Genomic DNA, 26931 nt, shown 5'->3' with positions numbered 1-26931 from the left:
TTTTAAAAATGCTGCAATAGTAGTTCATATAGTGTCTCATTTGATCATTGAATTTCTCCTCTGAATTTCTTGTAATGAGACTTCAGGTTCATTTTGTAGAGATTTCTGTGATTTCCTGAAAAAAGACAGTGGGACACATTGGATTTTACTTATTTTTTAAATGCTTGTTTTACTGCTTTTAGTACACGTATGTGTAAATAAAGTAAGACTGTATGTGTGACATGAGGAAGGCTTCATTGTATTTTTCTTTCACATCCCCACTCTGAGAGATGTCTTTTTCTTCTAGTGGAAGCTTGTTTGGTATAAGGAAATGAGTGTGAACTCTGATTCTGTGAAAGCCAGATTCAGATCTTCTGGTTATCAAGCTGCTTAACTTCTATTAATGTGTTTCCTTATTTGTAAAATTGAATAATAACATGTTAAGAGTTTTGAAGATTAAACAAAATAGCCTATTGTCCATTCAGACATTGTTTTTTTTTTTACCTTGCAGACGTACTTGTAGGGAACAGCATAATATTTATTACTAATTTTATTGAACAACATCAGTTTAGGATTAAGTTAGAAAATCAGTATATATTAATATTTGTCAATTATTGCATCTATATCACCTTTTTATAGAACTTGAATCTATTAACCACCTCTCACCTTAAAAATCAGAGTTGGTGGGGAATAGTCTTTTGTCTCTGCTTCTGGGTGAGCAAACAAATGGTCCTATGTCCTAATGACATAGTTTCTTAAAAACTAAAAATTTCCCTGAAATACAACTGATTGTACTCTATCAGAAAAGAATAGCTGTTCATCTTTTATCAAAATCATAATCTTTGTCAGTTATTTCACATTTAATTCTTATAATCTAATATTGTAGGCCATTCAGTCACTTTTTGGTATGTTATCTTCGTAGGGTTTCTTTAAATGTCACCAGCTTGCAGATTACTTATTTGTGTATAAGCCTTTCTAAAACTAGAAAAAATTATTTCTTGTGCAACAGAATCTCTTTGCATTAGCTGGTGATGAAGAACCAGAGGTACGGAAAAATGTGTGCCGAGCGCTTGTGATGTTGCTCGAAGTTCGAATGGATCGCCTGCTTCCTCACATGCATAACATAGTTGAGGTAACACTGGCAATTTAAAGGCTCTTTCCTCATCTTTCCCCTAAGAGAAATACTGATAGAAAATGCAGCATACCGATGTGGAGGGGACTATAAAATAATTATGATTGTCTTAAAATTATGAGTTATCTTTGTGGGGAGCTTTGTATTTCTGGGTATAGTTGTATATACTATATAACTTTGGAAGTGTTTTAAGTAGTATATTATCTAGAGTCTCCTTTTCACTTCCAAAGTTCCATACGGTAGAGAGAAGGGAGGATCTTTTTTAAAGGATGTAGTCTAAGATCTGTTAAAAAGCTAGCATTCATGGTATGCAGCAACTCGTGTTCTAAAACTTTAGGAAACGTGGCTGCATAAGGTAGGCCTATTTTTTCTTTGAAAAGTCAGGCAGGACTGATTGAAAGTTCAGTGTTAACTAAAGTGAAGAAATATTTTATCAGTTGCTTGGTCACAGCTGGGGAGCCTAATTTATAATGTTACAGTTCTTTTATAGAGTCTTCATTTTAAGAAATATATAATGGAGTTCTTAATTTTTATGTTCTAAGAAGGCTTAATATTTGATTAACATTCATATTTCAAAAATCTCAGTGGTATAAAAAAACTACACAGAAACGTAATACATTCACTGAACACTTTTCATTGGGTAACATTTTAAATCAGTATTTCTTTAATTTAACTGTATTTTATAGTCACCTAGGAAACTTCTAAAAAATTCAAATGCCTAGGTTGAAAACCATAAGGTCAAAAGCTTGCTTGATAATGGGACTGAATTGATCTTAATTGTGTGATTTAAACTGACTAATAGTAAGGATCTTGTGTTTCCAGTACATGCTACAGAGGACTCAAGATCAAGACGAAAACGTGGCTTTAGAAGCCTGTGAATTTTGGCTAACTTTAGCTGAACAGCCAATATGCAAAGATGTACTCGTAAGGCATCTTCCTAAGTAAGTGTTCCTTCTTATAAATGCTGCCTTGTTCTTTAATTTCTAAGTGATTCTTTGTTTTCGTATTTTTATAAAATTCATTCTTTTGCCATCAGGGAGTGAGATTCTAAAGAAGCCACACTTAATTTTATTGTTAGTAAAGAGATTTTTCCAAAAGCAATTGCCTATTTTAAATTATAATTGATTTTGGATAATTTACAACACAGTATTCTGGTTTTTTTTTTTTTTTTTTTAATTCTTGTTATTTAACCACAGACTCTTATGAGGCTTTTTTCCCAAGAAATAATTTCCCACTAGTTGTGATGCAACAAAATTTAGTTAACTTAATGTTAAACCCATTTTTCTCAAGTAAAGTAATATAAGCTCATGGGAGAAAACTAAATTGCAGAAAATTTTATATTTTCTGCATTTTCACCACGCTGAGTAATCACTGGCAGTATTTTTGCTGTCATCTTTTGATGTTATTTTATGTGAAAGTACCATATACTAAATAGCATGTATTCAGGGTGTTTGAGAAGGAATTGGATTTAATAATATATAATGCATTAACATGACATCTCGCTGTAGTTACTGCTTAAAATTTTAAATATGCTATTTAATGGTTTGTTCTTTTTAGTTGTTATATGCTGTGTGCTTTCCTCCATGTCATTAGTCTTTAAAACTTCAGTGGAGGTATGCTATTCCATCATGGTATACATAACCATATTTACTTAATTGATGATTGTATATGTGTATAGTATAGAGAGAGAAAGACTGTTCTCTGCCATTGAATATTTAGGTTGTTTTGGCTTTTTTTTCCCCCTCATAAATAATCCTGGAGTGAATATCCTTCTTTGTCAGTAAAAGGTTTTTCCTTTTTGTTGTGATTACTAGGAGTGATTTTTTTCCCCCAGAGTCAAAGTATGTGAGCATTTTAATGATTTTTCACAATATTCCAAATAGTTCTCTAGGAAATTTATAGAACTGCATGCGCCACTGTGTGTCTGTCACAACTTTGGCAGCCATGAATTTTAATGTCTCAAATGTTAGTCATCTGGATAAGAAAAAATAAATTATTTTAACATGTCTTAATAGTAAAGGGTTTTTGTTTCTTTTTTTTCTTTTTCAGATGTTTATGGTACTTGAATGTTCTTATTGTCCTATGGTCAACTTTCCATCAAGAAAGCAACAATAAAGTCACTTTATTTGGAATGTGAGGTTAAGCAAGATGTAGTGTTTAATTTTAATTAAATTAAATTTTAAGCAGGGCACGTTATATCTTGCTTAACCTTACCCTCCAAATACACTGACTGGATTTTTAGGAAATCTATTAATTATTTTTCCTTTCCTCTTTACTTTGTAATACCACTTTAATGATACGTTTGGGTTTCTGTGGGGTCATACAATTCTAAAAGTCATAGATAATAATTTTTATAAAAACTGCAGAGATTTTCTTTTTTTCAAGAGCAGAAATCCACTTTCATTTATTGACTTTTCATTAGTTTAAATACTTGAGGGGTATAGCATCACTCAGATTTTGTGTCCAGTGGCCTCAACAGGAAGATTGCTTTGAAATTTGGCATGAACCATGGCACTATTGCCGTGGGCCCAGATTACTCTGGCTTTGTTTGGTTTTCCACCAGGAATCTCTGTATTTTTCTTTGTTTTATATACGTAAGCACATCTCTTGCCCAAAGAGAATTCTCTTTCACCTCATGCATAAACATCTTCAATTTTAAGAAGAGCTGTGTGTTTCCTTTGGTTCTGGAGGCCCTGCTTTTAGCCAGCAGAAAAGGCCTTGGGCCACAGCCTTCCAGACTTACTTTTTTAGAACTCCTATTCCCACCAGGCTCCAGTTATTTGCCCCCAGATTTCAGCAGCAGGTGCTTCACTCCAGAGATTTTATTAATGAAAACCTAGGCTGTAACTTTAGAGATGATGTTGAAAATACGGAATTACAACTAGGTACTCTTAACTCTATTACTGTACTAATATAATCCAGATATTCCTAAAACAAGCAAGAAATTAAAAGATCAGCACCACCCATTTTGCTGTACTAATTAGTGCCAACATTAAACAACTCAAGCCAGTCATGACTGAGTTTGACTTATGTCTTCCCTGCTACTGTGAGAGGAGGTCTCACTGTATTGCCCAAGCTGGTCTTGATCCTCTGGCCTCAAGCAATCCATACTTCTTGGCCTCCCAAAGCATCGAGATTACAGCCATGGGTCTCTGCACCCAGTGGGAGCCATTTTTATATATAAAACGCAGCTGTTTTTATTGTTTTAGTTAATGGATAGCAGAATATCATCATCAATCTGATGCACAATGAAATAACTTGTTTTTCCTAGTTGTTAACCACACTTGCTTAGTATAATACGAGCAAAAAGCGTTTGCATAGGAATTAAAATTGTTATGTGTTACAAGATCGTTCATAAATAAAAACTCATTTAGAAAGCGCCATTGTAGGCTGGGCACAGTAACTCAATGCCTGTAACCCCAGCACTTTGGGAGCAAGAGGCAGGCAGATGGCTTGAGCTTAGGAGTTCAAGACCAGCCTGGGCAACATGGTGAAACCCCATCTCGACCAAAAACAAAAATTAGCTGGGCATGGCAGCACATGCCTGTAATCCCAGCTACTTGGGTGGCTGAGGCAGGAGAGTCACGGAGGCAGAAGCTGTAGTGAGCCATGAGCCAAGATGGCACCACTGTACTCCAGCCTGGACAACAGAGTGAAACCCTGTCTCAGAAGAAAAATGCACCAATGTAACAGGGAGGATATTAAGTTCTATTATCATTCTGGGCAATATAGTCTGTTCTATTTTTTTTTAACTAGTACTATATTATTGAACATTAATGTATTTTGTAATCTGGTATAGCAGCTCTTGATTTCTCTTGTTTTTACAAAATTGTTTTGGCTTTTTCCCACCTTTATTCTTGTACATTAATGTCTTATAGGACTGTTGTGTGGCTTTTCCATGTAAAACAACCCCGTGCTCAGGCCATATTTAAGTAGTCAGTAAACGTTTATTTTCTATATTACTACCTTTATGTGATGTCGCATTAAAAAACTCATTTTTTGACTGGGTGCAGTGGCTCACGCCTGTAATCCCAGCACTTTGGGAATCCAAGGCAGGTGGATCACCTGAGGTCAGGAGTTCAAGACTAGCTTGGCCAACATGATGAAACCCCATCTCTACTAAAAATATAAAAAATTAGCCAGGCTTGGTGGTGCATGCTTATAGTCTCAGCTACTTGGGAGGCTGAGGCAGGAGAATAGCCTGAACCCGGGAAGCAGAGGTTGCAGTGAGCCAAGATCATGCCATTACGCTCCAGCTTGGGTGACGAGCAAGACTCCATCTCAAAAAAAAAAAAAAAAACTAATGTTTTTAATGGCTACATGGGGGCTTCAGGAGAAATCTTCACAATTAGACCTGTTCAAAAATAATGATTTGCCTAGCATGATTGCCAGGCACATGCCAGATTGCCACATGGTCACAGTTAATTTCTGTGTCTTATTTTCTGGCCTCATTTTTTCTTATTTGCCCAGCCTTACCAGCCAGTCCTTTATTTCTTGCAAAACTTGCTAGGCCTATCTGCCACCCCATTCCAAGGCCCTTGACCTCTTTGTGTTCTATTCTGATTCTTTTTTATTATTATTATTTTGAGATGGAGTCTCGCTCTGTTGCCCAGGCTGGAGTGCAGTGGTGCGATCTCAGCTCACTACAACCTCCACCACCCAGGTTCAAGCGATTCTCCTGCCTCAGCCTCCCGAGTAGCTGGCACTACAGGCACCAGCCACCATGTCTGGCTAATTTTTGTATTTTTAGTAGAAACCTGGTTTCACTATGTTGACCAGGCTGGTCTTGAACTCCTGACCTTGTGATCCACTTGCCTCGACCTAATCTGATTATTTTTATTCTCTTTATGTGACAAACATCAGAGCCATGAATAAACCCTACTAACCCGAAACTTCTGTCTACCCTACTCTAGACTAATTGAACTCTGAACTGTTTTCTTTAACCAGGTTGTCGAATGCCTTTGGGGAAAACTTACACTCCCCCAGGGGGATTGTTGGGTATAGAAATCTGTGGTCATCAACCACAAGTGGACCCTTCACAATCTGCTAATTCGAGTTCCAGATCAGCTTTTATCTTTTAGTCACCAAGAGCAACTGTTTGAAACCTTTGTCACTCTTTTGATGTTCTGTTAATGCACTTTGAGCTCATTTAATGCTTATAAAGAAAGCAGGTGACCCATTATCTTTCCCCAAAACTTCTATGTGTTGTCCTCTCCTAACCAAACTTAAGGTCTGTATAGTATAAATTTTTTGTATCCCCAGAGACCTCACCGTACCAGATAAATATTCACTCCTAGCTTCTCCCTGTTACCTCATTTTCCATAACTTTATAACTTGCTGCAGTTTTTTCTGTCTTCAAAAAAACAACTCAAACTTTTTTTCAGTGGGACTTACTGTCTTCACTTCTTTAACCCACATCTTGTTAACTCTTCATTATCTTACATTCTGATGTCTGTCCTCACCATTTCTCTGAAATTGTTGACAAAGATCATCAGTGATTAACTGTTAGTGATCCAGATACACCTGTTTCTCCTGCAAAATGCCTGTAGCTTACAAAATATAGTTCTATGTATTGTAAGTCTTACCTTGTTAAATTATGCTAACTATAATGTTTACTACTAATCTCTCTATTTTTGAATTTAGAAGGACTTTGAGCATGAAAGTTTGACTGGCCCACATTTCTTAAACCTATCCAGGGGATTTTGTATTTCACTGCTTCCTTTTCTCTATTAGCATTTCTTCAGTCAATGAGAGCAGATACATGTCACTGAATAAGTTCAAAGACAATATTACCGTTAATTATCTCATTGGTTTTATTAGTACACATAAGGTTAAGCCTTACTAATTATTCTGTTGAGATCTTTACGACTTTGTTTCATGAATTTCTTTCTTTGTAGGTTGATTCCTGTGTTAGTGAATGGCATGAAGTACTCAGATATAGATATTATCCTACTTAAGGTAAGGAAGGTTTTTTTGATGAATAGGGAACATGATTTTTATATTGATTTAGTACATCTTTGAATTTGGCCAATAAAACATTCATTGAGAATAGATCTCCAGTAAATAGACTTCCTATTGTCTATAATAGGTTATAGAAGTTTGAAGTTAGAAGCATAAGTTTGAGTAATGATAAATTCTTGCTTAATTTGGTACTAGATGGTGACATTGGTAGGGTTATTATTAATTTCCCCTTAATTACTTGGAGTTATTTTGAAAATATTCTTATATATGCTGCTCTGAATTTGATTCAGGTACACTTAAATTATACCAGCCAATGGAGGCCATGTAGTTGGCCGAAAGGGCCATATAACCTAACAGGTGTGTTATGTCAGTCTGTTCGCCCCTCTGTAAGGAATATGTTCTGTACATGGGCGTGGTTCTTAATCACTCTGGAAGTATACTTCAGAATCCTGTGCATGACCCCATCTCTGGATATTCTGTTTCTCTTACTCATGTACATGTTATTAGCCTATAATGAATGCCACCAAAAATTTATCCTAAAAAAAACAACAGGGTGATGTTGAAGAAGATGAAACGATTCCTGATAGCGAACAGGATATACGGCCACGTTTTCACCGATCAAGGACGGTGGCTCAGCAGCATGATGAAGATGGAATTGAAGAGGAAGATGATGATGATGATGAAATTGATGATGATGATACAATTTCTGACTGGAATCTAAGTAAGTCAGAAAGGGAAAAGCACAGTTGCCTGCTGTGGTAACAACTTCATTGGGGTATAATTCATCTGTCCAGTTTACTACCATTAAAGTATACAATTCATTGGTTTTTAGTATATTCAGAGAACTGTTCAACCATTACCACAATCAGTTGTAGAATGTTTTCATCACCCATACCCTTCAGCAGTAACTCCCTATTGTTAACTGGCTCTGGGCAACTACTAGTCAATATTCTGTCTCTGGGTTTGCCTATTCTAGACATTCTGTGTAAATGGAGTCGTACAATGCATTGTCCTTTGTGACCATCTTCTTTGACTTAGCATAAAGTTTTCACAGTTCATGTTGTAGCATTCACTTGTATTATGAAATAATATTTCATTGTAGTAATATGCCACATATTAGTTATCCATTCATTGGTTGGTGGATATTTGTGTTTCTCTTTTTGTGGCTGTTGAGTTGTGATGCTATAAATACTCATGTCCAATTTTTGTGTGTAGACCTTTTTTTCTTTTTTTTTTTTTGAGACAGTCTCTGTCACCCAGGCTGGTGTGATTATGCAGTGGCACAGTCATGGCCCACTGCAGCGTTGATCTCCCCGGGCTCTGGTGATCCTCCCGCCTCAGCTCCGCAAGTAGCTGGGACTACAGGTGTGCACCAGTACACTTGGCTGATTTTTTGTAGAGACGGTTTTGCCATGTTGCCCAGGCTGGTCTTGAACTGTTGGATTCAAGCGATCCACCCGCCTTGCCCTCCCAAAGTGTTAGGATTACAGGTGTGAGCCACTGTGTCTAGCCCAACATGTATTCAGTTCTCTTGGGTAAACACTCTGGAGAAGGATTGTTGGGGTCATATGGTAACCATATATTTAACCTTTTGAGAAATAACCTTTTGAGAAATTGATGTTTTCCAAAGTGACTGCACCATTCTGCTTTCCTAGCACCATTGTCTGAAGGATTCCAGTTTCTTCACATGCTCACTTGCCTTATTATTATCTCTTTATTATTATAGTCATTCCAGTGGATATGAGGTGGTATTTTGTGGTTTTGGTTTGCATTTTCCTGGTTGGCCTGCTCTTATTTTATCATTATTGTATTTTTAAACTACCATTTCTCAAAAGGCTGTTTGTTTTAATACTGTAAGAACATTACCACAAGCTTTTTTGGTTTTTCTAACATGAGTGTTTTTTGTGTGGTAATTTGCATGAGAATTGGCTATCATAGGTAATTCTAAAATAATGTAAGTTGTTTTGTTATGTTCAAAACTTATGAAGCCGGGCGCGGTGGCTCACGCCTGTAATCCCAGCACTTTGGGAGGCCGAGGTGGGTGGATCACCTGAAGTTGGGAGTTCGAGACCAGCCTGACCAACAGGGAGAAACCTCATCTCTACTAAAAATACAAAATTAGCCGGGCGTGGTGGCACATGCCTATAATCCCAGCTACTACGGAGGCTGAGGCAGGAGAATTGCTTGAACCTGGGAGACAGAGGTTGCGGTGAGCCGAGATCGTGCCATTGCACTCCAGCCTGGGCAACAAGAGTGAAACTCTGTCTCAAAAAAATAAAAAAAATTTTAAAAAACTTATGAAATATGCTTTTTAAAATATGTTAATATCCAACCTTAGCTGCAAATCACATCCCCTGTGGAGCTAGCAGTCTGGCCCACACTTCCTAATTGGGGATGAACCTAAACACCTGTGTTCTGATTTTGCTTGCTTGCTTGCTTGATGGTTTTTAAACCTCTACTGCTCTAGTTCAGGGTTTCTCAGCCTTGGCACTATTGGCATTTTGGGCCACATAAGTTTTTTTTTTTTTTCCTACATGTGAATGCCACATCATGCACGTAATTCTTTGTTATGGGTGCTGTCCTGCACATTGTGGGATGTTAAGCAGCATCCCTGGCCTGTACCCAAAGATGCCAGCAGCACAAACACAGTTGTGACAACCAGCAGTGCCTCCAGGCATTGCTACATATCCCCTGGGGGAGCAAAATCGCCCCCAGTTTAGAGCCCCTACTCTAGTTCAAAGTGTTGGGCTTTCTAATAACTGTGAATAAAGCAGTTAAGGACAGACATTATTAGTCTGGGCTGTGTCATTCGTTTTTTTTTAGATAATGCTGATTCCTCTGTTGCCTCTTCAGCTTCCTATAGCTAACATTCTATTTAGAGTGCCTGATGTGCCAGGCACTAGGCCAAGGACTTTACATGCATATGAAAGTCTTATTTAATCATAAGTAAGAATAAAGTCATATTTATATTTAAGATTTCCAACAACCTTGAAATAGGTAAGAAAACTGCAGAAAGAGAAATTTACCCAAGGTTAGCATAGCTAGTACTGAAAGCACATCTAGTATTGGGACCCGAGTCTCACTTGTTAAGACAACCCATGGTGTTCACTACTATTACAGATTATCTCCCAGTGTATCCCTACTTTCAGACTGGGGGAGCAGGATGGCTCAAGATCATTATACAGATAACTAGAGGAGAAGCCAAATTTCTAAAAGTGAAATCAGATGATATGTACTCTGCTGCTTTCTTTCTGTATATCATAAGCCTCATTCTTCATCAGTACATACAGATTTAGATTTCCTTTGGTTACATGTCAGTGTACTGTTTAGTTGTATGGATCTACCATGCGTTATAACTAAGATCCTTACTGATAGATAAGGTGTTAATTTCTGGCCAATGTAATGGTTTTTTTTTTTTTTTTTTTTTTTTTAAGGATTTTATTATTGTCTGGTAGTTTGTGATTCATCATTTGCTATGCCTAGTTTTTGATTTTTTTTTTTTTGATATTTTGATTTTTGAAATTTTTGATGTTTTCTTAGTCCATTCTGTGCTACTATAACAGGGTACCTGAAGTTCAGAGTGGAGGGGCTGCATCTGGTGAGAACTTTCTTGCAACATCTGATGAAAGAAAGACACACATAAGAGAGAGCTCAATTCACACTTACAATAAGCCAGCTCTTTTGATAGCTAACCCACTCCTGCAATAATAACATTAAACCATTTATGAGGGCAGAACCCTTAAGACCTAATCATCTCTTATTAGGCCCCATCTCCCATCTTTGTTGCTTTAGGGATTAGATTTCCAACACATGAACTTTCAGGAACATGTTCCTACCCGTCACAGTTAAATGATATTTTTCGATTTTGTTGCTCTTGTCTAAATTATTATGATAATAAAATCTGGGTTGATTTATAGTCCCATAGTTAATTCTTTGTCTGTAAAGAGTATTTTCTAGCATGTGTTATGTTTCATGTGCCAGTGACTTTTGTTCTAATTTTTGTGTCTAAATTCTAGCTAAGTAATTGTGTATTTAATTCTAGATGATCTGCTGCTGGAAATGTTAAGCAGAATTAATAATGTATGTTTTTTTGCATGATTGTAACGTTGATTGTAATCATGATTGTAATATGATTGTATCATATTGAGTGGTTATATTAGAAGCATTGACTTGAGTAGCACAGTATTTTAGTTTTTCTGTATAGGCAGAATTCTAGTATGACAGTTATGTACAGAATACAATGTCTTCACAATTAATTTGCCAAGTAAGTTCTTGTCATAAAAAATATTCATCTTAATAGAAAATGTTTTCGACTGGGCATGGTGGCTCACGCCTGTAATCCCAGCACTTTGGGAGGCCAGGGTGGGCGGATCAGGAGGTCAGGAGTTAGAGACCATCCTGGCCAACATGGTGAAACCTCGTCTCTACTAAAAATACAAAAATCAGCTGGGCGTTGTGGCGTACACCTGTAATCCCATCTACTCAGGAGACTAAGATGGGAGAATTATTCGAACCTGGGAGGTGGATCTTGCAGTGAGCCAAAAACGTGCCACTGCACTCCAGCCTGGGCAGCAGAGCAAGACTCTGTCTCAAAAAAGAAAAAAAGAAAAACACAGAGAATGTTTTCATGTGACAGACTACCTCCTATTTAATTGAATTCTTACTTTAAAACTCTGTATTAGAGATATGAATAGAGTTACAAATACAGTAAATATTTTAATATATAAGTAATAAGAGGTTAATGTAATGTTTTTGAATTAAATATTTCCTTAGGAAAATGTTCTGCTGCTGCCCTGGATGTTCTTGCAAATGTGTATCGTGATGAGCTGCTGCCACATATTTTGCCCCTTTTGAAAGAATTACTTTTTCATCATGAATGGGTTGTTAAAGAATCAGGCATCTTGGTTTTAGGAGCAATTGCTGAAGGTAAGTCTTAAGTCCAGCTTGAATTATGTAAGTTGGCTTCTTACTACTACTATTAGGTACTAATAAGGCTAGGCTGTTTTAAGGAATTTCTGTTTTGAAGCAGATAACTGATATTAAACAGCCATATGCTGGCTTCTAACCCCAGCCAGATATTTTGCAAAATGTTTTTGTTATAATAAAAGTAACAGAGGCCAGGCATGTTGTCTCACACCTGTAATTCCAGCACTATGGGAGGCCTAGGTGGGTGGATCACCTGAGGTGGGTTCGAGACCAGCCTGGCCAACATGGTGAAACCACGTCTCTACAACAAATACAAAAATTAGCTGGGTGTGGTGGCACGCGCCTATAGTCCCAGCTACTTGGGAGGCTGAGGCAGGAGAATTGCTTGAACCTGGGAAGTGGCAGTTGCAGTGAGCTGAGATGGTGCCATTGCACTCCAGCCTGGGCAACAGAGCAAGAACCCCGTCTCAATAAAAAATAACAAAAAAGGGCCGGGCGCGGTGGCTCAAGCCTGTAATCCCAGCACTTTGGGAGGCCGAGACGGGCGGATCACGAGGTCAGGAGATCGAGACCATCCTGGCTAACACGGTGAAACCCTGTCTCTACTAAAATACAAAAAATTAGCCGGGCGTGTTGGCGGGCGCCTGTAGTCCCAGCTACTCGGGAGGCTGAGGCAGGAGAATGGCATGAACCCGGGAGGCAGAGCTTGCAGTGAGCTGAGATCAGGCCACTGCACTCCAGCCTGGGCAACAGAGCGAGACTCCGTCTCAAAAAAAAAAAAAAATAACAAAAAAAATTAAGGGAACAGAATGAAAGGCTCTGATGTCTGAAGCATCCCCATTGCTTTAAAAAAAAAAAAAAAATCCTTGATTCCTTAGGTAAATATAGGAAACACAATAAGGCAAGACTGTCATCATTCTCTATGAAGGGTTATTATTGATTCTGTTCTGGCAGTAAACATCTATTAGAGGAAATTGAAACACGTTATAGGCATTTCTGAAAGCTATAATTTATGTAGCAGAGATAAAATGAGGTCCTAACCCTATTACAAGATGCTTGGGAGCAAGTAGCTGTAACTTCAGGGTTTTAAAAATTTGGTATAGGTTATTGTAGTATATTTATAGCAGTAGAAATATTCTGGATTTTTTCATAGATACATGTTTTATTTTCATGATCAACCAAAATAATGTTAACCAAATTTTAGCATTTTGAAAGATTTATTTTTTTTCTAGGTTGCATGCAGGGCATGATTCCATACTTGCCTGAGCTTATTCCTCACCTTATTCAGTGCCTCTCTGATAAAAAGGCTCTTGTGCGTTCCATAACATGCTGGACTCTTAGCCGCTATGCACACTGGGTAGTCAGCCAGCCACCAGACACGTACCTGAAGCCTTTAATGACAGAATTGCTAAAGCGCATCCTGGATAGCAACAAGAGAGTACAAGAAGCTGCCTGCAGGTGGGACAGATTCATAACATAGTATTCTTTGTGGGAGTGAAAAACTAATTTTCAACCTTCTGATGGAGTGTTGGTGTTAAACCTTTAATGAAGTGTTTCGTAATTGAAAATTTCCCAGTTACGTCGGAAAGCTTAGTTTTCTTTTTTCTTCTTGGTGAAGTTTTTTGCAGGATCTGTAGCTTTTGGGTTTGCATATTAGCATATTTTATACTTTTTTTTGGCCAGGAGAATTTTGTCATACGGGTTTTACCTGATGATTTTGTAGATCTAAATGTGACAACGTCAATCTTAGCTGTTTCTTCCTTGGCCTATTTTTCCCATTCAGTGGTTATTATAACAGAATTATCTTACACCCTAATTCTCTCAAACATCTGAAGTAGTGATGACAGGACTCCTACTCTTGAAGGAATAACAAAGTTTGAGCAGATTGACATCTTTAGACTACAGGTCAACCACCGTAACTTAGAAAGTCGCACAGGGACCTGTGGTCTGTTACTTACCAGTTACAGGTCTTGAGTGCTTAGTAGTTCTGCTCCAGTAGCCATTCTGTTGGTTGCTTTGGAGGCTGTCTCTTCATATCAAAGCAGCAGTTGCTATTATTACTGCACATATTCCAGTTTGCTGGAACAAACCTTTATATTTTAAAAGGGCCTTCTGCTTATGTTTATAGTTCTTACTTTTTCGAGTAGATTTGCTTTTACCGGTGACCTTGATAGTAGGAAGAAAAACTGTTGAACAAAGGAAAGTAAAATTTCATTTTATTTTTTTTAGATGGAGTCTCGCTCTGTTGCCCAGGCTAGAGTGCAGTGGGACGATCTTGGCTTACTGCAATCTCCGCCTCCCGGGTTCAAGCGATTCTCCTGCCTCTGCCTCCTGAGTAACTGGGACAACAGGTGTGCGATACCATGCCCAGCTGATTTTTGTATTGTTAGTAGAGATGGGGTTTTGCCATATTGGCCAGGCTGGTCGCGAACTCCTGACCTCAAGTGATCCACCCATCTTGGCCTCCCAAAGTGCTGGGATTGCAGGCATGAGCCACCGCACCTGGCAGGGAAAGTAAATTTGAGTTTGACCTTAATCCATCTGAAGCAATCATATCTGGAAGATATTCTTAGTGAGATGAAAGAAAATTGAACAGGGGGGCTATAGTGATTAATATAGCACTAAATAATTTTAAGGGAGGGAGGATATAGATTATGTTTGAGATCCTATAGTTTATTCATTCAGTACCTGGTTTTGGGGTTTTTTTAAGCTATTAATTGTTAAGCATATACTAAGTGCTGAGTTTACAGTCCCTGCCATCTTGAGGCATACAGGCTAGTAGGAAATACAAAGCAACAACATAATTATCATTTATGGCAAGTGCTATAGAAGAAATGAGTAAATAATTCACAGTGCTGATGACCAGGGCTTTCATTAACAGATGGTTTAGACCATTTTAGGAAATTTCTGATTGGGTAAAACAGAACATAAACATTTTAGAAATTAAGAGTTAGATATGTCTTACAGTCAATAAGTATTCTTTTTTTTTTTTAACAGTGCCTTTGCTACCCTAGAAGAGGAGGCTTGTACAGAACTTGTTCCTTACCTTGCTTATATACTTGATACTCTGGTTTTTGCATTTAGTAAATACCAGCATAAGAACCTGCTCATTCTTTATGATGCCATAGGAACATTAGCAGATTCAGTAGGACATCATTTAAACAAACCAGTAAGTATCTGTTAAGAACTATTATGGAAAATAATGTGTAGCATAGTTACAATCAATAGGTTAGCGTTTATTTGGAAATTAAGGTGTTTTGGGAGATGTGAATAGTTAGCATTTGCTACTTTAGGAGTATAGATCTTACAAAGGCAGCAATTATATCCCCTTTCATATGGTATTCTTTAAGTATATACTTGGTGTGGAAACTACAACAGCATTTCACATGAATGCTCTGATACTTCTTAGAATGACTAAAGCAAAGGGATAAAAAAGTTTTTAGAATCTAGATACCTGCTTTTACATAATTCCTGGTGGTTTTGAATCTCCTGCTTCATAAACACTGTAGCTTTAGAGTACCATATCTAGACATCTTTGTTTTCTCAGCAGGTATGGGGAGTATACTGTATAAAACAATTAGAAATTGGGGTAATAGGTTTAAAAATGCTAAATAATAATGCAAAAGTGCCTTGTTTCCAGTAGTGTTAAGAGGAGGATGGATTTGTCTAATGAGGGTTTAAGTGATAGTAGAATTTTAATATAGCTTCACATACCCTGCTGAATAGACTTCTATATGATTGCTATATCAAAAGTCTTAAGAAATTGTTTTATTTTTAGGTTATACTTAAAATTTGGTACAGGGCAGTTTGTAGGTTTGCTTTGCCGTTGGTTGTTTGGTTTGGTTTTGTGGCGGTTTTCTGAATGTCTTTAGAATCTGTGCCCCTGTTTACATGATAACTGTTTATTCGTTTTATGGATCATTCTTTAGTTTGACACTTAAATGATTTTAAGTCTGTTTTTCTACAAATGCATCTATATAAGTTTACCTGTTGATTTTAAAATGTACTGTATAGTAACAGCCATATTACACGTTACAGTTTCAGGACTAAAAAGAATTTATTTTTCTTTCTTTGTGTGTGTGTGTGTGTGTGTGTGTGTGTGTGTGTGTGTGTGTGAGACAAGGTCTCACTCTGTCACCTAGGCTAGAGTGCAGTGGTGCTCATTGTAACCTCCACCTCCTAGGCTCAAGTAGTCCTCCCATTTCAGCCTCCCGTGTAGCTGAGACCACAGGCGGGTACCACCATTCATGGCCAATTTTTTGTAGAGATAGGGTTTTGCCATGTTGCCCAGGCTGGCCCAAACTCCTGGGTTCAAGTGATCTGCCTGCCTTGGCCTCCCAAAGTGCTGGAATTATAGGTGTGAGCCACCATGCCCAGCCGCAGAACTAAAAATGTTCTGTAACTTAAAAGAAAAACTTAAGATCTTCCTTGATTGTGATTTTTTTAAGTAATAGATTTTGATTAGCTGTATATTTGTTGATAGACTTCTTTTTCAGCAAGGATAAAAGATTAGTAGATCACTAGTTCTAGATCTAAAACTAGAACATGGTCATGTAAGTATAAAGGTAGGCAAAAGAAAGGAAAACTTTAAAAGGGACTGTGCAGAAGTGAGGAATGACTCTTAAAATGCCTTTTGTAATGGTTTTACACAATTGCTTAAAATGGATTTTAATTTTCAAAGACTCAGTGGTCTTGTTTACATGTGATAGTGGAACTTTATATGTTTTTCATCATTGTAAATAGGAATATATTCAGATGCTAATGCCTCCACTGATCCAGAAATGGAACATGTTAAAGGATGAAGATAAAGATCTCTTCCCTTTACTTGAGGTATGCAGGACTAGTAATATTTAATCTGTTGCCAAGAACACATGTTCAAATCCAAAATGGGTATATGTGATAAGAAAAGTGTTAATAAATTTATATTCTGAAGTAGACAAAGGAAATTATATTATGCATGTTGTTCTCTAACCTGCTTTACTTAATTGATAATAAATTATAGTTTTAAGTTCTCTTATGTTATCTACTCTATATAGACAGTAGATAACATACCGGGAGGATATATATACCAGGGTGTATATATATATCTTTTCATTCATAGATATATGTGAAGTAGTAGGATTTGGTGCCAATAAGGAGGTACTTTATTTTCTAATTTGAAAATGTTTCCATGTGTACTTACTTTTTTTTAACACCCCTTCCATTGCAAACTTGTATATGTTGTAGTAATTGAACACACTGTGAAATGTAGTCACTGAAACTTAGTTGAATTGACATCAATAGAACCAGTTCAGTCCTTTTCATTCTTGCTCCCCGTTATTTCAAAGTTCACCAACTTCTACCGTGGACTTCCTTAGCCAGAGAAGTTAAATTTTTTATGACCATGAGCAACGACTAATTCTGGGCTAAAATTTTTTATGACCATGAGCAACAACTAATTCTGGGCCCAACAAAACAAGAAGAATCATTATGGTTCATTTTTTGTATGCAGTCGTTCCTCAGTATCCTCAGGGGATTGTTTCCAGGACTCCCTGTGGATACCAAAATCCAGCGATGCTCAAGTCCCTTATATAAAATGGTGTAGTATTTGCATATGGCCTGTGCACCTCCTCCCAATATACTTTAAATCATTTTAATTTTTTTTTCTAAATAACTTTTGATTCAAGATTGGTTGAATCCATAGATACAGAGGGCCAACTGTATGTATATTACTTTCCTGTGGGATCTCAGATGTGCCCAGTAAAGTCCATCCACAACATTGACCATGATGGGAGCATGAAATGAATCTCTTCAATTTTAGGGAAAAATATGAACACATAATACTCAATCTGTCCTTGAAGGATAATGTTTCTTGTAAAAACTCTTCCTCTGAGTAAACCTGACCTGATTGGCTCACAAACTAACAGCAATGAATGGCTTCCAAAAGAGATGTTTGGGGGGAAAAAACAAAAACAAAAAAACACCTGCTACTGTGGAAACTAGTAGAGCAAGCTCATAAATGACCAGGATTCTGTTGAGCATAGTTTAAAGCATTCATTATAATCTTCAGTGTAACCAGAAAATTTAGCATATGTACTTTATTCTTCCTAGTGCCTATCTTCAGTTGCCACAGCACTGCAGTCTGGCTTCCTTCCGTACTGTGAACCTGTGTATCAGCGTTGTGTAAACCTAGTACAGAAGACTCTTGCACAAGCCATGGTAATTTTTTTAAAATGTCTTTCTCTTCTTGACATGGTGGACATTTTTCCAAAAATAGGCATAATGTATACAAACTTTTTCAGTAGTTAATTTAAAACGAACTTACAAAAAACATTGTGTCTAATTTCAGCTAAACAATGCTCAACCAGATCAATATGAAGCTCCAGATAAAGATTTTATGATAGTGGCTCTTGATTTACTGAGTGGCCTGGCTGAAGGACTTGGAGGCAACATTGAACAGCTGGTAGCCCGAAGTAACATCCTAACACTAATGTATCAGTGTATGCAGGTGAGACTTGAAAGGTGAAAATGAATTGAAGCCTGTTTCTCTGTATCACATTGGGGTTAATTTCTTCTTATTTCTTGTAGGATAAAATGCCAGAAGTTCGACAGAGTTCTTTTGCCCTGTTAGGTGACCTCACAAAAGCTTGCTTTCAGCATGTTAAGCCTTGTATAGGTATGAATATTTTCTACTGCTATGAATATGGTTTTTTAAAGTTATTTTTACATCAGCTTTGTTTTTTATTATTAAACTGAAATTGCATGGAATCCCAGCATTTATAAATGTACACTTTATTGGTTAAAGTGAAGTTGCTCTGATTGAAACAGGCAAGATGGCAGGAACCCCTAATATTTCCTTGAGCTTGCCATCATCTCAGCTTTTTAGGCGCTCCTGTTGGTGGAGGAAATCTTAGTTATGATACTTTAAAGGACATGCCCACGAGGGAAGCCTTGGTACCATGGCCTAGTTAATAGATCTTTTTTTTGAGTAGCCACCTTTTTGGTAGAGGTACACAGAAATAGTAATAAAGTTTCTTATTCTCTAATAAACCAGCATACTTTTTCAGATACTGCAGAAAATGTTACTTTAACTGAGCCTGAGCCTGGTGGCTCACACCTGTAATCCCAGCACTTTGGGAAGCCAAGGCAGGCAGATCACTTGACGTCAGGAGTGCAAGGTTGAAGACTAGCATAGCATTTGTCTTGGCCTTTTGTGACAATGATAAGGAATTCCTTGAATGTTGTACCATGAATTGTTCTCAAACCTATGGGTTATAAATGCATTATGGGATTTTTTTCCCCCCTTTTCTGTATCTCAGCATGCTGGATAACAGTTGTTTTAATGTGGCCGGGCACGGTGGCTCACACCTGTAATCCCAGCACTTTGGGAGGCCGAGGTGGGCAGGTCATGAGGTCAGGAGATCAAGACCATCCTGGCTAACACGGTGAAACCCAGCTTCTACTAAAAATATAAAAATTTAGCTGGGCGTGGTGGCATGCGCCTGTAGTCTCAGCCACTTGGGAATCTGAGGCAGGAGACTCGCTTGAACGTGGGAGGCGGAGTTTGCAGTGAGCTGATATTGTACCACTATACTCCAGCCTGGGTGACAGAGTGAGACTCCGTCTCAAAAAAAAAGAAAAAAGAAAAAAAATTGTTTTAATACTTGATTTAAACCTTAATTTAAAATATTTATTGAATGTTTTATCATCTGATATAATCGTGCTTTTGTATAATAACCATTTCCCAAAAAACGTTAAGATAAACTATGATGTATTAAGAACCATCAAGTTTAAACCTAACAGTATAATGAATTCTTATGGGAAGCTTATCATTCTCATATTTACCATCTAATTTAGTTTTTTAGTTGAAATTTACATGAAAGGATTTGATTTTTTTATTATAAAGTTTTTAAGATGTACAAAAGTAGAAAAAATGTAACAAACCTCCTATCACCCAGCTTCAGCTTTCCAGCCATGTTTCCTATATATTGTTGTCAATGGTGAGACACATAGATCTCAGATATTTTGGAGCAAATCTCAAACACAGCATTAGAAGTCGTAATATTTTAGTACATGCTACCTCTTCTTTTGTTTTTTGTTGTTGAAACCATGTTTTTTATTCTGAAGAGTTTGCTATACTGTGGATTTTACTGATTGCATCTTTCTGATGTCTTTAACATGTTCCTTTGTCCGTTGTATTTACTGTAAATTGTTTTGATACAGAGACTGAGGTTTAATGAGATTTACGTTGTTTTGTTTTTAAGACTTTATAAGATGGTATTGTGTACTTTCTTAAGGAGGTACCTACATAGTGTCTAGTTGTCCCTCTTTTTTTTTATGTTATCAACCTTGATTGTCTCAATTAGTGACAACTAGGGGCAATTTTGCCATTCAGGGAACATTTGCCAGTGTCTGGAGACATTTTGTTTAACGCTAGAGAGGTGCCTTTGATGTCTAGTAGGTAGAGGCAAAGGATGTTGCTAAACATCTTATCATACAGGAGACAGCTCCTCTTCCCCCCAACAAAAAAAATGATCTGGCCCAAACTGTCAGTATTGCTGAGATCAAGAAACCCTGGCTTACATCTCCTGATTTATTAGGGGTTTAAAAAATTATGATATTCTAATTCTTCATTTAATAATAAAGATGCTTATATAGAGAGACATTTCCCATATAAATAGATTACTGCCGTGAGGTAAAATCATATAGCAGAGGCAAGATAAATACTTGATTCTTTTTTATTTACTGATTTTGAAAATAGTGAATTGATTCCTAGCATCCTCCAAAAGTATCTTTGATGTTTCAGAGTTTAGTTTTTGGGGTTTTTTAGTGCTAGTGTGACTTCATGATCTTCGAGCTGTTGCTTGCAGTGAGAACTTAAGTTGGCTCCCAAGTCCTTTCATTATGACAAGGTAGTCCACTTACTTTACACATTTCCTGCCTTTGCCTGTAATGTGACATTTTCTGAGAGTCCTTTTTTTTTTTAGTGGAAAATGATATTCAGAGACCACAATCAGAGCACAAGAGTGAAAGTTGCTTTAAAAGCCAAAATCATTGATTTTTTTTTTAGTCTAATTACAAGAGATTACTCTGACCAACTCTTTTTAGTGGCATTTTGTAAAATATACCCAAACTCGTATTTCCTGTTCGACTTTATATGAAAGTTCATTGGCCAGATACTGCTTTCTTAAGACAAACATTACCAACCCCTTTAAAAAATAATTTTAAATACAGTCGCCTTTTTCCACTGATTTTTAAATTGATGTTGCAGTAGTTTTTTTAATGGTGAAACTTGTTATTTCTTGCTTAGATTTTTGTTTCCATCTAGTAGATTTCCTTTAAAGTACAATATACTGCTATTGAAAAGTTTACTACATAGTTTAAATTTTTTTTCTAGCTGATTTCATGCCAATATTGGGAACCAACCTAAATCCAGAATTCATTTCAGTCTGCAACAATGCCACATGGGCAATTGGAGAAATCTCCATTCAAATGGGTAAGATGTTTTTCCCTATTTAAAAGCGTAAGGCCTGACACGGTGGCTCACGCCTGTAATCCTAGCACTTTGGGAGGCTGAGGTGGGCAGATCACCTGAGGTCAGGAGTTCGAGACCAGCCTGGTTGACATGGTGAAACCCCGTCTCTACTAAAAATACAAGAATTAGCTGGCATGGTAGCGGGCACCTATAATCCCAACTACTTGGGAGGCTGAGGCAGGAGAATCACTTGAACCTGGGAGGCAGAGGTTTTGGTGAGCTGAGATTACACCACTGTACTCCAGCCTGGGCGACAGAGCAAAACTTTGTCTCTAAATAAATAAATAAATAAATAAATAAATTTTTAGGTGTCTTGATATTTTTGTAATTGCTTTAATTTTAATTATTTATGTTTCTATATTTATATGACACATCAGAGTTAATAAGGGAAGCAAAATTTCACATTGATATTTTAACGTTCAATTTTTTCTGTTTTGTTTTTTTCTTTTTGGGATGATCTCTAGGTATAGAGATGCAGCCTTATATTCCTATGGTGTTGCACCAGCTTGTAGAAATCATTAACAGACCCAACACACCAAAGACGTTGTTAGAGAATACAGGTACCATATGACTGAACTGTTTCAGTGAAGAGAAAATTTGTTGCATTTTAATTTTAATATGCGTAGAGAAACCAAAGCAAAACTAGCTTTTAAAATCAGCTTATTTTGTATTTAATTGCTATTTTGGATTCTCAGTAATGAAATATACTGTTCCAGCTACATTCTATAACCAGTTTTCAGTGGTTATATATTCAGTGGTATAACCAAAAAAACACTTTTCTCCCCTATTCCAGTGTTTTAATACTTCCTAAAATGGATCCCAGCCTAGATAACTATTGAACCACCTGAATTTTGCTTTTAAATCAATTCGGAGAGTAACTGGGAGCTGGGAAGTAATTTTTATTTTTTTAATCTGTCCAAATGTGGTCAAAAAGATTCAGTGGCAAATTGGTTGGATAACAATGGCATTTGTAGTTTGTATTTCATCATACAATTTTCTTCAATTTGGAAATTTAGGCAGTATGTTATGGGATTTTTTTTTTTTTTTTTTTTTTTTTTAGGAAGCTTGTTTCTCTTTTGCATTATAGAGAGCATGTTTATATTAAAGAGTACCTTCCATACTATAGAACACATTTGTGGGTGGATTGGGTCCTTTTCTTTCTACCCTCCCTGATTGCTGCTAACAATCCAGAAAGACAGAAATTTTGTTTTCATTCAGGCACATTCCTTTCTTTACATACTAAGATGATTCCTATAATTTATTTGTAATTCAGTGAGTATTCTACCAAAATACTAGACAAAGATTAAAATAAGATTTTCCAAATAAGAAAGTTACTTTTCAAAGGCATTTTTATTTGGTATTTTTAAATTATAGAAAGTTCATTTTATTCTAATGCTATTAAAATTGATAATGTTTATTGGTATGGAAGGAAATCTTTTAATTATGAAGCAGTTATCTGGCTGTTTGGCTGTATGGGTACTGTTTATTTAACAAAGTGAATTAGATTTTCTTGCTGAAAAGTGCAAAAATCTGTGTATAGGATGGGTTATGAAATCTTGTTAGGTTTTTATCTTTTCAGAATGCAGTACCTATACATGACATTCAGATTTGAAACACTTGCCATTATAAAATTATTGTTGAACCTAAAAAAACTTCTTTTTATTTTTAAATGTGAATGCTTAACTGCAAATAAATGTTGAGTGTAATGTATATGAAAGTTTCTTGTGGGATATCAGCTGGTGAATTTGTTACATAGTTCGTTTAACAAATTGGCTTTATTTATAAGATTATATTTTAAGTATGATTATATCCTACATAAATAAATGAGTCGTAATGCCCTAAAGTTGATGGACTAAATTGATATTATTGAGAAACACACTTGGGATTCATTAGATTATCACTTATCACAAGTGGCTGCATAAAGTATTGTTTTCTTTATTTCTTACCCAAAAAAGTGGGTTTTTTAAATTATTAAAATCATTGTCAATAGCTAATATCTAGATTTTAACAGCTTTTAATTACCATTATCTCAATATTTCATAAAGCCAATTCCTTAGTCTGCCGTTAATTTGCTTTTTTCCGATTAGTATATCCTACACTGAACTTTTTCAATGGACCATCATCGGCTTTATCGCATGTTTCATTGGATTGTTCATACTTGCCTGTTTAATGAGAATGTTGCATAGTTTGTGTCTTTTGAACATAGGTTTTCTTTCTCTTGCTTCATATGAATCTGCTGGATTTTAGTATTATCTGTGTAGTTTGCTTCAAGTAATCCTTAAACATTTTTCTTTACCCCCACCCTTTTTTTATGAAAGGTTAACCTGTAAGTTTTTGAGAGAACACCATTAAAGCACTTCATGGTTTGTTTTCTGTTTGTATTTTTTCCCGTTGTGTATGAATGTATTTATATGTATGTACCTTTGAATTGCAGAATGCAGTTCCGAGTTGCACTTGTTTTAGCTCTTTGTAAGTTTAAAGACTTCCTCAATTTTTATGGTGAATACATGTTTGCCCACTTCAAAATTGTAAAAAATAAAATAATAGTGTGTAATTATTATAATGTATTACCTATTTTGTGCTGTACCTTTAATAGCAGAAACAGAGTGTTTATGTTTTCCTATGGTCCACATATCATATGTCATTGCAGTGGGCTGTAAATTTTCTTTATTAGAATTTTATTTCAGATATGGCCTAAAGTTAGTGGACTGTTATCTGATTTACCAGAGGTTTGTCAAAATGAGATTTGACATTGTAGCATAGCAATATTCTAATCCATTCATTCAGTGAGTACTGTGAGACTTAAAATCTGACAGTTGATTTTGATATAAAGTAACAGATTTCCACTGGTTGATTTGGCAAATGTTAATCAAATAAAAAATTTTTTAAACTACCAAAACTTTGGTTTAAATTCCCTAGATAATGTCCAAGAAATGGAAATTACTTTCACCTGTATTAGTTTGAGATACTTGAGAAATATAATCACATTTACTGATATTTCCTCAGGAAAAAAACTATAGATTTTATTATTAAATTCTGAAATTTTGGCTGACTTTTGAATGAAGGTTATCTAAATTTGTCCATTTAACTGCTCATTTTATTAACAGAATGATACCTTGACACTCGATTGAGCAAGAAAAGCAATTCATCATGGTTTTTGGTGTTCTCTCAATCTTTAGATTTTTTTACTTCCTTTTGTTTTTCTTTTTCCAAGAGTATGCCATATATGTTGCTGCCCCTTATTTTAGGGGGTGGTAATAAACAGCACTGGTGAAATCTTATGTTTATTATCATACACAAATTCTGTTGGTTTCTGTTTCTGAGTTATTTGTTGTTTTTTCTTTATTTTTTCTCCTTCCCCCTCATTTGCTCATGTCTTGGTTGGCGTTTGGTGGTGTATAACCGTGATTGCGTTACCTTAGCAATAACAATTGGTCGTCTTGGTTACGTTTGTCCTCAAGAGGTGGCCCCCATGCTACAGCAGTTTATAAGACCCTGGTGTGTATTATTCAATCTTTTTTTTTAATTCATTTTTCTTCACTCTTTCTTTCTCTATCTCACTTTTAGATATATTTTCAGTTGGTTACAAAAATCACAATCCTTTATCATTGCCAACCATGTGACTAATCTTGTCCTATCAGGTTTGTGAGGTTTTTCAATAGCATCGTCATGTATATTTATTTTATGTTGTGGCTAACAACTAATTGATGCATGGGATAAGATTGTCACATGCTTGCTGTGTTAAAAAGCTTGATTATACATAAAAAGCATTTAAATATCCACCAGAAAAATAAAGATGCATGCAAATTCTATAAATTTAGGTTTTGCATTACGTTTCTTTTTTAGAATTAATTTGGAAACTTGGATTGCATTAAGAAATACATGTTTAAATTTGTTACATATAAAAATATTATTTGCTTGTTAATGTAAAAGTTAAACATCTACACCATAAGCTATATAGTAATAGTTTATATTGTGGCACTATATCCTATGTTTTGCTTCTTTCAATTGATAATCTTTCAATTCAAATCATTTTAGTAGTGTTTAATGGAATACAAATCATGAGTACAATTTTAAAAGTTAATTTGGTAATTTGCTCTTCTTGGCTCAGGCTCAGTAATAGTTTAAAATGGGAGATTCAAATGAGTTATCTACTTTATAGATGCAATTTATTAAGAAAATGTGGATTTCATTGTTTCTACTGTATTGAGATAAGATGGGCCCAACAAACAGGAAGTATGAGTAAATGAAACTAAAGCTTTCTGAAAAACTCTTTTAATATAATCATTTTCTATACTGTGGTGCTTATTCCATTAAATACTGTCCATTAGTATTGTAATTGAATCTGCTTGTTACTTAAATGCTGAACTTAATTCTGTAATTCAATAGGTGCACCTCTCTGAGAAACATAAGAGACAATGAGGAAAAGGATTCAGCATTCCGTGGAATTTGTACCATGATCAGTGTGAATCCCAGTGGCGTAATCCAAGTAAGATGTTCACAAAGATTTGTTTTTAATGTCTGATTAATAAAATTTTAAAGGAAGAAATATTTTAATACTTTAATTATAAAAAGTTAACTGTTTTCAAAGATATTAAAATACAGTTAAACCTTTAAAATGTTTATTTCTTAATATCGTGAAATTGTAATGCCTTTTTTTTTTTCCTAAATGTTTTTTGTCATGAAATGAGATAGTAACAGCAGATTGGGACAACAAGGTTATATTCTTGTCTTGAATCAGGCTGTGGCTTCTTTCATCCGAATTTCAGACCTCATTTATTTACTTTGTCCCTGCCTCCCATCCCTGGATATCAGTTTGTGGGTATCTATACTTAAGAGAGTGACCAAATAGTAGGAATCCTGTCTCTCTGTTCAAAATAAAATACTTTGAATCAGATTTAGAAATAATGAATAAAATGAAATACAGATCAGCCATTGAAATTGCTCTAATTTTGAGAGCTTATGATTTATTCATCTTTGTTTTCCAAGTTCAAGTTATATGTAGACATTTTAATTATTCGGCAGTAGTATTGAACATGAGTCCAGTTAAGCATCTGGATCCAACTGCCAATTTTCTAGACACACAAAACAAAAACATGTTGAATTACACGATGTATATTCAGTGAACAAAATGCTAACTGTGGGACTCTAGGTTAAATACCTGGATTCTTAAGCAGACACGTTTAAGGAAAAGAAAGCATGGAAGGAAACCTGTAGACAAGAGACCCAAGATATATCAAATCAATTTTAAAATGTAGGTGAGGCCAGGCATGGTGGCTCACACCTATAATCCCAGCACTTTGGGAAGCTGAGTTGGGCGGATCACAAGATCAGGAGTTCGAGACCAGCCTGGCAAACATGGTGAACCCCTGTTTCTACTTCAGATACAAAAATTAGCCAGGCGTGGTGGCAGGTGCCT

The 26931-nt window shown here is 36.1% G+C and overlaps 1 protein-coding gene across 4 annotated transcripts in view; it reads left to right on the top strand.

The window, feature by feature from the left end:
• Positions 1 to 26931, top strand: part of TNPO1 (transportin 1) — a 97399-nt gene that overhangs the window by 58778 nt on the left and 11690 nt on the right. For 3 of the 4 annotated variants that reach the window (XM_023207957.1, XM_023207958.1, XM_023207959.1), the window contains exons 8-22: positions 989 to 1111; positions 1934 to 2052; positions 7009 to 7069; positions 7625 to 7793; positions 11846 to 11998; positions 13231 to 13456; positions 14996 to 15167; positions 16742 to 16828; positions 18089 to 18196; positions 18327 to 18485; positions 18566 to 18653; positions 21375 to 21473; positions 21977 to 22072; positions 24935 to 25010; positions 25902 to 26001. In XM_023207957.1, coding sequence (XP_023063725.1) covers positions 989 to 1111; positions 1934 to 2052; positions 7009 to 7069; positions 7625 to 7793; positions 11846 to 11998; positions 13231 to 13456; positions 14996 to 15167; positions 16742 to 16828; positions 18089 to 18196; positions 18327 to 18485; positions 18566 to 18653; positions 21375 to 21473; positions 21977 to 22072; positions 24935 to 25010; positions 25902 to 26001 — 1836 coding nt within the window. The remainder of the gene's footprint in view (positions 1 to 988; positions 1112 to 1933; positions 2053 to 7008; positions 7070 to 7624; positions 7794 to 11845; positions 11999 to 13230; positions 13457 to 14995; positions 15168 to 16741; positions 16829 to 18088; positions 18197 to 18326; positions 18486 to 18565; positions 18654 to 21374; positions 21474 to 21976; positions 22073 to 24934; positions 25011 to 25901; positions 26002 to 26931) is intronic. The other variant, XM_023207960.1, reaches the window with a different exon arrangement.

The sequence above is a fragment of the Piliocolobus tephrosceles genome, chromosome 4 (genome assembly GCF_002776525.5).
Source record: "Piliocolobus tephrosceles isolate RC106 chromosome 4, ASM277652v3, whole genome shotgun sequence".
Taxonomy (NCBI): domain Eukaryota; kingdom Metazoa; phylum Chordata; class Mammalia; order Primates; family Cercopithecidae; genus Piliocolobus; species Piliocolobus tephrosceles.
Note: the sequence above shows the minus strand (reverse complement) of the source record. Positions and strands in the feature narration are given on the sequence as shown.